At 40.7% G+C, this 12,531-nt stretch overlaps 1 protein-coding gene across 1 annotated transcript in view; it reads right to left on the bottom strand.

Moving 5' to 3' along the window:
- The window catches only part of tiam2a (TIAM Rac1 associated GEF 2a), a 73,527-nt gene that overhangs the window by 35,821 nt on the left and 25,175 nt on the right, over positions 1-12,531 (bottom strand). Inside the window, 7 exon segments of the mRNA XM_055038167.1 lie at positions 1,459-1,602; positions 1,675-1,784; positions 1,787-1,859; positions 4,734-4,958; positions 5,667-5,839; positions 6,261-6,705; positions 10,565-11,741. Of these exon segments, the coding sequence (XP_054894142.1) occupies positions 1,459-1,602; positions 1,675-1,784; positions 1,787-1,859; positions 4,734-4,958; positions 5,667-5,839; positions 6,261-6,705; positions 10,565-11,740 (2,346 nt within the window). The 5' untranslated portion in view covers position 11,741.

Genomic DNA, 12,531 nt, shown 5'->3' with positions numbered 1-12,531 from the left:
ACATTTTAATGCTCGCACTTTGACATTAAAATCAAAGTGCTTGGTAATAAAATGGGAGAACATTTCTTTTAATGTTAAAAGAAATTGTATCTTCACAAGTGGTTCCAGAGCTTTAATCTCATCTACAAATCAGATTTGAATCCTTGACCACGACGTTTATGAAGCTATGATAAATAACATTAAGCTTCTTTATGCCAACCATAGAGAGCAGAGAATGTCTTCGACCACACACACAGCTTTTAATAATTCATCTGTGTGTTACAGCGCCACCGTGGCCATCTGCACAGCAAAATGGAAGTGCGCCTCATTAAGCTTGGCGGTAGGATATCCATGGAAAAATAACAACACAGGGGGAAGTGTACCTCGATGCTGACAGACACGCACAAATGCATAAACATAAATATCAAACAGCAGGTGGTGGGATAGATGAGAGGGAGCAAAAGAGGACAGGGAACGTTACGCAAGCTGTAAGGAGTACGGGTTCACCTAAAGATTATAATTAACTTGTCCTGTTAGCTCAAAAAAATATTGAGGTCTTGGCATTCTGATGTACCCCAACTCTTCTCCGCTGAAACGCTTGAGTAAATAAGTGTTTCCTCAGTGTTGTCCATGGCCCTGAGGGCGCCAAGTGGAGGATTTATAACTGATTTAGCACTGAGAAATAGGCAGCCTGCGCAACTCTAATTACTAACCTGAGAGGATAGACTTCCCCATCTGCACCTGGGTAAGAAATGTTCCCGTGTGTTCATGCTGATGAGAGGTTTGCTCTCAGACTCAGAAAGAAGCGAGGAGAGATGCGAGCCTATGTGCTCTTCATTAATAAACTGCCACATGGGGGGGCTGAAAATGTGCTGAAGATGCTGCAGAAATACATGCAAGTAAGCAAAAGAGCAACATGGTTTCAGGTTGTTTTCATAACAAATAGATACAACTTAAATAGAAGGGCTGACTCGAGAGCATGTGCTCCAGTATGTATACATGCACTTTGTCCACACATCAATTCTACATGCTAGTACTCTGAGGTCATACTTGTGAAATTCTTCTCCTGAACAAATAAGGTGGAACGATTAATTATCTCAAACCTGTGATGATTGATCGCAGATCATCCTAAAATGCTTCATTACTTTTTAAACTATTCAGTGTACTGTCTTTTCATTACATGCAAGAATGGAGAAACTGTTCTTTTATGAGCAATAGCAAGAACTTTCTTTTGGCCAGAACATTTCATACATAAGAAACCCAAGTGCAGAGTTTCTACCAATCCTCAAATGAGCAGCAAACCACTCAGTTTGTGGTTTGAATGTTACAAAATGAAGAAGTGTCCAAACTTTCGCAAGATAATGTAAAAGTGTTACTCAAAGGCTTGATGCAACTTTTAAGTGGAAGACTTACAGAAAATGTGACGGTGTCACACAATTGACAATTACGTTTAAAATATGTCTTTGTGATGAATAATACCTGTGCTACAGAGGGTCTCTTGTCCCGGCCCCGTTTCGTCAGGTTGTCCAGGCCTTTAAGGGAGGAGAAAATGCTTCTCTTTCGCTGGCCACAAGTCACCGACAACGAACGCCTTCTGGCTGTGGCCTCGTCCCTGGAACAGATCTGAAGCGATGTACGAAATCAGGACTAGAGTCAACAAAAGGTCTGTCTCTATTCTGAGGTCATCTTCCTCACCAGTGCATGGAAAGAGGACACAGAGAAAACCCCAAGGCGTCCCAGAGTGGACTTGGTTGGACGGCTGGCGATGGCAAGCAGACTCTTCGGATTTGGCAGTTCTCCCCCTGAAGACTAGCAAGGTAGCAGCGCATTCTGAAGAGGTCCATGTTGAATCTCTCCAAGTTCTGCTCCCACTGCTGAATCTGATGGCAAAGAGGGAAAAAAAACCCAACAATGCTTACATTTTGATTTATGTGAATTACTTCTTTGGGTGATGACTTAACAAGGAGTGCTTTTGGGGAAGGGGGGGATTCGGGGATCAAAAGACATGCAGGGTCAGGCAAGTGTTTTAGTTTAAAGTGTAATAGCTTGCAGATGCTGGTGGAGGGCAACACCATGTCTTGGTGGAGGTTTGCTGGTGACAAATGACTGCATATTTCACAGAGAGGCGTTTCTATGTGCGCAGCAAACCCAAATGCACATTTTATGTCTTGAGAACCATGGGGATGTTGAACAGACCACGCATATAAACTTCCACCACACTGCCAGTATACAGTTATGTTATTTTAGCTATAGGAAAGTGCTCATTTTGTTGGCTAGAGACTGGTTTAACGAGAACACTCAAGCTAAAACAACCCCCCATAACAACTGGATTTAATAGGTCTCGTCTGTGCTATGACTTCATTTACTATAATGGACCCACGGCAATGTCCCATTAGGGTTTTGCTCACATCAACACGCATTCAACAGGATTAGGAGCAAACTGTGAACAGGGCCAAAGGGTGGTATATTATGAACACCTAAAACAAACATCTTAAACAAAGGCCTTGTGGTGAAATTACTGTGCGGCTAATACACTCTGAACAATTATGTGGCTGTGCAGGTGGGCACAGTTAACAAGTAGGCCAGGAAGACCAGCTTACCCTGTGAATTCGTCTTGTTGAAAATATACTACATCTGGCAAAATACTTGGTCACTGAGGACCAGATTTATGTATCCCACTTGTCAACTGTGGTGAAAGGTCTGCTTTTTTTTCCTGTGGATAGTTAAGGTGGTCTCAATATGTAGGAAATCGTAGATTTTAATAGCTATAAGGCAAGTGGATTTCACAAAAATATATGTTTAACCTGGTGATTTTACTTAGCTATGTTTTAGACATACAGAAATTGAAAATAGCTTTTCTTTTTCAATTTCTGAAAAAGAACAGTGACTAGATTTAAGAAGATAGAAAAGGAAAGATGAGATCTGTAAGGTCCAAGATTAATAGTTGTTCTTTTGACAAACTCTCCCATATAAGGAGAGGCCCTAAAAAAACTGTTGCAATAAAATAATTAGAAGTTGTTGTTTTTTTAATTGGTGATTTGACTGCAGCTGGTTGCAGTGGAATTATTTAGGGGTGTCAGAGAAAAGTGTTTATAAAACTGATGTTGCAGTTTTCTGATTTTTTAAATACTTTTTTTAAACTTTAATTTCCAGTACGCTCAAATTAATGTCAATCAGCAATTCCACTTCTCCAACATCTGGATGCCTCTCTGCTCCAAAACTGCACAAATAAAAGTCTGCATTACCTCCTTGGCATGTCAGCAACATTTGCAAAGGTCTGGGTTATTAACCCTCCAATGGATTCAGATGTGCTGCAGCAGAGATGCATTCAAAAGTACCTGGATGGTGGCACTCAAGCCCACACCTGTTTAGATCGGCTGAGACCGCTTCAAATTTAGCCATTTATTTACATATGTGTGGCACAAATTTAAAAACAAAACAGATCTGATTGCCAATTTAGGAAAAAAAAAAAGTCATTTTTTTCTTGAAATGTTCTGTGACTAAAATTTCATAGATGATTTGTGTAAAGAGTGGATTACATGAAGACTGTTTGCTAGAGTTTTTTTTTTTTCTTCATGAATGAAGAAGATTTGATTTAAGTTTAAGCCCGCCTGGCTTTCTTTCAGAAGTGATTACTGACCCAACACTTGAACCTCAGTCTGGAAAACGTTTTCTCTAACCAGATGTTTGACTTTTCTTGTTCTCTGCTTTAATATCTGCAAAAGCCTGAATGCATTAATATTCTATTAGTGAAACCTGATCACACGGTGTGTAAGTGCATATGGGCATTTGTCTGTTTGTGTGTTGGGGGTGCTGGGGTGGGCAAGGGCAACATCAAACAACGTCTGCTGGTACTGATTGGAGCAGACATGGGTGTGGGGGTGGGAAGGGACATCAAAGTGGTGCCCTGTCGGTGCTCGACAACCCTGCTGAAACTTAAATTTATTATCAGCCTCGAGGCGCCTTTATCAGAGTCCTGTCCTGTACCACTTCTGACCCTATCATTCACTCCAACTCTGGCTTGTCTCTCTGCGGTGGCATGCTGGCTAATTGGAAACAGACGTGAGCGCAGGCAGCTTGGTGGCATCTCTAATGGTTATGCCTGCAGTGAGCTGTTGAGAATGTATCATGCAAGATTAGATTTTTATTCATATTATGATAACTATGAGACTTCGTTTTGCCTTTTTTCTTTTTTATCTGCAGAAATGATGCAGAATCTCAGTCATTTGACACGACTTGCAAGTTGTGGAAACAAGCAGCCTGACTCCTCACCTAAAAGTAGTTTCTTGTAAAAAGAATTAGGCTTTTAGTTAAACTGTGGGCATTTTTCTGCCTTGCTGTAATCTGCTGTATGTAGGCTACAGCACAGCAATGAGTGCTTTGGATTTCCCCCTTCAGGCTGTTCGAGGAGGAGGAATAGGATAATGCATGTTGAGAGCCTATTACCAAAAAAAACATCTGGAATCCCAATCTGATGCTCCAGGAACAAGCAGCTCCCCAGAGCACCTGGCTATGCATTTGGGGACTGATGCATCCAGGCCACTTTAACCACCCACAGACTAAAATTAAGCGCACAGACCTGTCGCCACAGTCGCCAAATCAGGAAAAATAAGTAGAGCACACACTCGGGCACCGTAGCACGCTAAAGGTTTTTGAAATGTGCCAAAATTAACCTGCATCCTCGCCTACGCAGGCTGATTCATTCTCATAAATGGACATTTTAAAGTTCTTTTTATATTTTCCTCTCAACTCACCTGGTTCTCAATAGCTTTGCGGTTTTTGGGGTCACTGACTACAGTCAGCTGGAGCTCGGCCATCTTCTTCATCTTTCCATCCATGTCTATTTTCTGCAGCAGCGTGCGTACCTGGTTCCGCAGCAGACGCACCGTGTCCTCCTTTCCCTGCCGCTTAGCAAGCAGCGAGGCGCTGGCTGAATGGATGGCTGTTACCCAGTTCTCCAGATCTGTCTGGTTGCTGGCCTGAGATGACCAAAGAGAAGGGGATGTGATGAGGCTTTAAGGCTGACGTTCAGTCTAGCGACAAGGTTCAAAACTAGCAGGATAATAAATGTTGCAGCAAGGCTAGTGCATTATTGACTACATTACTTAAAAAAATGAGTCCAAGATAGGCTGTGAAGGATCACTGGATGACTGATTGATAAATGGCACCAGTATCAAAAAGCATCAGCATAAATGTACCCTGTAATTTTACTGAAATAACATGTCCGGCAGACAAAGTTTTGGCTCAGAAATCAATTGAATGACAATAACTTAACTCATAATCCAATTTTCATATACTCTAATGCATTTGCAACCTAGTATAAATGCACTTTGAGAAGATCACCAATGCACTGAGAAATCTACCGGTGCAAAAGGTCAATTTTGAGGGAGACTGGTCAACTGTCAGGTCAGGAAGCTATAAACTCCATATTTCAGTGAAATCACCAAATTTCACTCATCTAAGTAGCAACAAGTTAACAATAAGAACACTCTTATTGTTAAGAGTTTTAACAATAATATTTCACTCAGTATACATTTAAACTGAGTGAAGAAAATCTAAAGCTGGCTAGTTTCTGTATCAGTGACCTAAAGTCACAGGAAGCAGGAAGCTGTTGTAAATGTATGTCTCTGTTGCGCTCCTGTAAAATAGCACACACACGTAGTACTGACTAAAAGTTAAGGGTTTACCTGAAACAAGTAGACATCTCCAAATGAATTACTCAAACAAAAGACGTTCTCCCTCTTAGGGTGTTCTGGGACAGCCTGGACGACACTGTCCTCAGCTAAGAGGGCGTAGCGGGGTGACAGTTCCTGCTCCGTAGAGCCCTTCCCGTACGTTTCATAGAATAACAATGTGCACCCTGGGGAAAAGAAGGGGAAGATGTTCAGCGAACTCTTTGCATTTGCCAAAGTCTAGAGAACCTTTCTTAAAGGAATACAAGGTTAGACAATAACAAAATAAGCTTTGTTGACACGCTCTCATTTCCTAAAAGATTTTTTCTCAATCATCAGTAAGAGCACACATATATTTTGTTGAATGATTTTATCCCGGTGGCCTAAAGCATCAACATAATTCTCCTGAAAGCATTTACAGTAAAAGTTACTTTAAGTCAACTGTGACTCACTGATCTGGATTGAGAGTAAAAACCCTGATTGAGAGCAAACAGGAATCTTTTGTGCTTAGCTAAGCAACATTTGAGAAAGGATATTAGAATAATCTCTTCAGCTTCTCCCAACTCACGTTTTCAGCATTAAGTTAAAACTCACAAGTTTGAGGCTTACCTTTCAGAGTCACCCAGTAGTGCTTCCATTTGCGTCGGGTCACAAGCTCCAGCTTCCTGTCCTTATGCAGGGTAACGAGGGGCTTGAAGGACAGCCATCCCGCCCTTCTGACCACTCCCTGCTCCTTCTCAAATAAAAGGTCCAGCTCCTCCATGGAGCCCTCGGCCGACTCGCTGCTGCTTCCGTCTTCTTCCGTTCCGGTTGATGGGTCTCTCCTATCACCCCCTCCTGTTCCGGTTCCTGTCTCGAGCTCTCTCATGAAGTTTTCGTAGATGTTCTGACGGACAGCGTCGCTGGTTGTCTGGTGAAGGGCTCCTGACGACTGAGCTCTGGAGGCTCCGGGGAACCACAGGAGGCTGGACACCTGTGAGGGGGAGCTGGTATCAGCAGTCAGGCCGTCGACACCGCTGTCAAAAGCCTCGCTTGCGTCTTTGTATCTGGTCTCCTAGAGAGGCACAATGTAAACATAACGATTAAAATTTTGAAGAACACACCCAAATTTGTTCTTAATAATCTAAACCAAAACAATTACAAATAAATAACACTTGTAATTATTGCAAATAATTACAAATTATTAGTCATAATTTATAATAGGTACTTGTTATAGTACCTTTTAACATCTTTACACCCTGTTAAAGATGGAAGAGTATTAAGAAATAGCCTCCATCTGTTCTTTCTCATCTTTTTTAAATATTTTATGCAAATGTCCCACCCTTTTACAGTGTACTATTAATATTTAACTCCTGACAACAATCTATCATAAATTCATTGCCAGTTTATTGCAATGAATCCTGGAATCTTTAGTCAGGTAAAATAGGGAGTTTGGAGATGAAAACATTTGACTGGAATTCCAGTATAGGGTTTACCTTTAATCAGAATTGTAGAAAAGATTTGACATGCTATATGTTTGCTGAAATGTAAAAAAAAAAAAGAGAGAGAGAGGGAGAGAGAAAAAAAGTCGTCTTATCTAATATTCTTGTCCTTTGTCTTGTCTTTTGAGATTTGTCTCACAGAAACAAACTTCTTGTTTGAATAAAATTATTTTAGATGTAAATATAAAAGGTACTTCTGAGTTTCAAAATGGTCAAGGAGGTTTTGGAGGTATAGACAGAATTCATTTGGTAGGAACAAGAGCAACAAAGGCTGGTTGGATTGTAAATATTGCTGTTGCCTGGTGTAAGACAATAAAAGGACATTTTTTTATGAACTTCCTGGCAGTGGAAGTGCTCGGCTAATTCAGAGAATTTATATGTAAAGAAAATGCATCCCATTTGCAACCATCTATGCAGACAGATGGAACAGTATTTAAATATTCTCTTTTCACTCAGCCCAGAGGCTGCATAAAACAAATTTAAAATGTAGTCTAGCTCAAAACTACTTCAAAGTTACTAAATTTTTCACTAAGCAGAGAAAGTAGAATGAATCTCCAGTGAAGACATCTGGGAGAGTGGATCACTTCTGCATCAGACAATTTTACATCATTTGTGGTCTTATGTGGCTTCTCAATCTCCAAAACTTGAACACTTGATGGAAATTCCTCCTTTTCGTCCTTGATGACAGTCTACTGACACTTGACTAGATTGCAGCATCGATTCTGCTCCTGACGGCAGAGTGCAGTGCTCTCAGGAACCCAGCATGTGCCGTCATGGCAGAGTTCAATTTAGAGTTTTTGTTGTTTTTTGTGTCACGCTCAGTTCTAAGCACGTTATCTTTGTCATAGTCACGTTTTATGTTGATATTGGGTTTCTTTTTATATCCATTCATAAATCATAGGTAAAATGGATTTAAAAGTACAGTTTCCAAGCTATGAGTAACAGGCCCAGGACATTACTCTTCCTATCAACACTACCCATCTCATTCTGATGGATCTCAATGCATTACACCGTCTCAGAATGTTATTCTGTGGACCCAGTGTGAGCACTGGGTCCACAGGATGGCAACCAGGATCTTGTTCTTCTGGTTATGATCCATATCTCACAGCCACAAGGGAAAGTGGTTGTGAGAAACCTTTTTTTTTTTTTTTTTTTTTTTATTTTTTTTGAATCTTAGAATTTGATTTTTCTTCACCAGGACAGACAGACCTTTTCTTATAACATTGTGTCTCCAAATCTTCTGATAAACAATAACATGACACCATCACCTATTAGCAAGAAACCAAGATAACTGAACATCTCTGCATGAGGAACAGAAATATTCACAACTAGTATGGTGAAATCTACCTCTTTCTAGTTAAGAAACATACCTGTGAATTTAGAGAACTTGGCGTTTATTGGATTTTTAGTCATATTTTCTTTAACTTGTAATAACATGTGGTCCAGAGTATAAATTTTTTTTCAAGATTTCCATACTTTTCTTGTAGTGATTCACCCCAGATGTCCTGCTGTTAACTTTCTAACCCTGCAGCTGCTTTTCATTACAAGCAGGTTCTTAGTTTTTGGCATCAGGGTCAAAATGTGACCATTACCTAGAAGAAAACGTGGTTGGGGGGTTAGCAGATGAGGTGCTGCTGATACCAGCAGCAGAATAAGTCCAGGGAAAATTAGGACATATCACATGGAGAAAAACTTAACCAACTCGAACAAAAACTTGTTTTGAATCCTTGCATCTCAAAGTAAGCGTTTCCCCCCTGTTTAACTTGTGTGAACTTTCTCACATTACGTTAAGCATCTAACCTGCACTGTAATATAACAGATCAGCTGCGGATTTATTCTTTTGATTTTCTTGAGAGGATTTCTGGACAAAACAGCAAAGCTGTCTGATACAAACATTTTCTTTGACAAGAGAAGTAAGTCGAGAGATTAAGCGTCGGCACTGATCATGAATTTAACACATACTGGACAATAGAACATTTAGCAGCAGGATAAAGGGGTGTTTTTAGTCTAGAAAGGTTTACTGTGGTAGTGCAAAATCACTGCTGTTTGAGCGTAAAGAGAAGCTCACACATTCTAAAAATACTCAGAATACTTTATGAATATTATAATGAGTCCAGTTAAATTCAATGATTAAGCACAAATCCCTATTTGCAGATATTTCCAACAAAGACAATAAGGGGAGTCCTGGAAATCCGTGCACAACAACTGGAACAACCACAACTCCTTCATTAACATTATAGGTCAGGTGGGGTTAAATCTTTAGCTGAGGATTTAGTTTCACTCTGCAGAGCGTCTCAAAGGCTTACAGCTATCCTTCAGGCAGAACCCAAGCAGCGTTATTAAAACATTTACAAGGCAAAGCCAAAACGAATTAACGCAAAAACAATTGCTCTCAAGCTGCGAAGATAAAGAACAAGGGTTCAGGCTCAGTTTAAACAAACCTTCTGGGTCATATTGCAGCTAGTAAAGCTGCAGACTAGCCAAGAAAAATCACACAACTCCGACAAGTTTCTAATCCAGGTTCTGATCAGTGCGTGTGCAGTCCATAGATCATATTACTCGAGGGAAATCATATCTACTGGAATATCTTTGAACTTGTCTCAAGAAAAACCTAACTCACATATATACAAAAAAGCCAAATGAACAAACTTGCAGCTTACACGTGCAGCTAGCATGCAAAAAAAAAAAAAAAAGACTTACAAAAAGTGTGGAAACAATGTAACTAACAGAGTTGACTGGTATCAAGCCACACCAAGGTTATAAAATCAGTTTCAAATGTGCTAAAATCTTTAAATACAATGTTCCTGTGGTTTAATGTCATTTCATTGAGAAAGTGATGGAGTAATCAGAGTTTTCTCCAGCTGTCTGGTGGCACAGAACACCATAGCACTCCACATTCCCTAACTAATCAGGTGACTGATAGACTGCCTCACTTACAAGAAAGACAGTCAAATATTTGGAAAAAGAAAAAAATATGGACAGTTGAAGTGTGGATGGAAATGTCATCGATCTCGCATCATGTCTTACAATCATTTCCTCTGCATTAATGTGACACTTGCAATCTAGCAATCTTATTAATTATGAAGCAAAAAAGAGACTGAAGCAAAGACATTGATAAGAATATATTGTTCTGCCTTTAGTCTATGATAAACATGAAAACAACCATTTATCTTTATTTTACAATTTCAGGAAAACCCTTTATTACAGTTCTCTTTCATATGCAACACTACAACGCCTCTTTTCTCAAAATAAATAATTAATGGAGAAGGAAAACTAAAAACACTAATGCTGCTGCTTCTGAGTTCTAATTCTACACTTCTTAAATAGGAATTGGACAAAATCGTCTTCTGCAGGTCAAAGTTTCACAAAAACAGGAAAAAAAGAAACTAATCAATTTTGTATTTCTCGAGAGAAAAATGTTGACCAACTCACCTGAGATTTCTTCTTCTTTCGGCTGAGGCTGCCTGTCCAGTCACTGAAGCGTCTGATCCGGTTTTTGATGGAGTCTTTCTTATTGAAAACAAAGTCGTGCCTATGTTGCTGCTGCTGCTGCTGTGCCAGCTGTTGGTACTGGTCCATATTTGAACTAATGGTATGGGCTTTGGACCTGCGACAAGGCAAGGTGAACGATGAATACTGCTGTGGCTCTGCACATTCTTCCACCAAAGGCACATCCAGTACAGACGCAAGAGAAGCTCGATGCAGCCTTCGGCCTGACGGAGGCTGCTGTGACTGGCAGGACAACGCGCTGGCTGTAGGAAAAGTAGCAGCCATTGTGGAGTCCTTGTAGAGCTCTGAACTAGATGGAGGTGCAGGGTTTTCTGCAAAGGAGTCGAGCTGATGTATAGGGGAATGCTCTAATATTCTGCTAGTACAGCATGGTTGGTCCTGATCACATAGTTCTGCACTGGGACCCCACGGGGAATCATACCAGGAGCCTTCAGAGCTCAGAGAGCTTCCCTTGCTAGTCCTGGCAGTGGAGGAGGTAGAAGCTGGTGGTGGTCCACCCCGGTGGGCCTCCTGCCTAATGCCACTGGAACCAGGCAAGCTCGGAGTGGAAGTAGCCTCCAAATTTGGAGAGAACTTGAGCAGCTGGACTGGACCAGAGGCCTCATCCAAGAGCAAGGGGTTTCCTGAGGTATTTGTGAACTCCACCCTGAGAGTGCCATCCTTCTTGATCACCACTCTTGGACTGCTCTGTTCCTCCAGAACCTTCCGCTCATCGGCGTGTCCGTTTAGAGAGTTCCCATTGAGCTCAGCCCCGTACGGATTCTCTTCATAATCATCTGACAATTGTCGTCTTCGAATGCCGCATCCAGGTGAGCGATGCCAGTGATGTTCAGTGCTGCCCCTTGCTCCTTTGCAAACATAGTCACAGCGTTGGGCAGAATAAGAGTGTCTGCTTTTAGAAGGTGACAAACAACCATGACCAACACACTTTGCCTTGTACCCTGAGCCGAGTGGGGTGTTTTTCCACCACGTGTGTGGGGAAAGAACATCATCTTTGGTTGAGCCGAGTTTCAATGAATATGGCTTTTGTTTCCTTGAGAAGATGAAGCTTGTGCCTTTCGGACCATCAATGCTGTACTGGCTCTCTGAATTCCCCATCCTGCATTGGAAAGGTAAATAAACAAGCCATAAAGGTCACCTTTACTAAATGCAAGAGAAATACATACAAATCTATAATTGACATTTACACCTGCAGCTCAGTCAATTAGAACATGATTGAGATTTTAACAACTCCATTCAAAGAGCCAAACGTACATTTTTGTACTGTAGATCATATAAAAGTGTTTCACAATCAATCAAAAAATAGCAGTCTTCATAGCTAACCAGTAGACAGTCATATGCCAAAAGATTATTACTGGAAAAAGTCCTCTGTTCAAAGTCTGAGGATTTCAGGCATATTAATGGAAAGTGTAGCGGAAGGGGTGGGGGAATTGGCACAACTGGGAATGATAACATTAGCCTTGAGAAAACTGTGAAGTAAAAACTATCCACGAGTTTTGGGAAGACTGACAAGGCAATTTTTGTATGCTTGACAGCCACCAAAAACAGATGCAAACAGAATATGGGCTCCAACTATCACATTCTTTGTGTTCATTCAATCTTTGGCAGAACATAAGTGTCCTGCCAAGGCAAAGAAAAAAAAAGGACTGGACTGGTCAAAAGTCCAATGTTTATTTTTGTTGTGCAAATCATGTTTTTTTCCTTCAAGTTTTCACTTGCATCAATTGATTTTGTTCAATTACTGGGAAAAAAAATATTTTTGATTATGCTCTTACTTATTATGATCCACCCATAAATCTAATTCTGCTTGAAAACATAAGGCTACACCTCACAGACAAGGACAGATAATCATTCAAATTGCAGTGACTGTTTCCACAGCAAAGTGGCCA

Source organism: Poeciliopsis prolifica, unplaced genomic scaffold, assembly GCF_027474105.1.
Source record: "Poeciliopsis prolifica strain line A6 unplaced genomic scaffold, Auburn_PproV2 SCAFFOLD013, whole genome shotgun sequence".
Classification (NCBI taxonomy): domain Eukaryota; kingdom Metazoa; phylum Chordata; class Actinopteri; order Cyprinodontiformes; family Poeciliidae; genus Poeciliopsis; species Poeciliopsis prolifica.
This window is presented reverse-complemented; position numbering and strand designations above follow the sequence as displayed.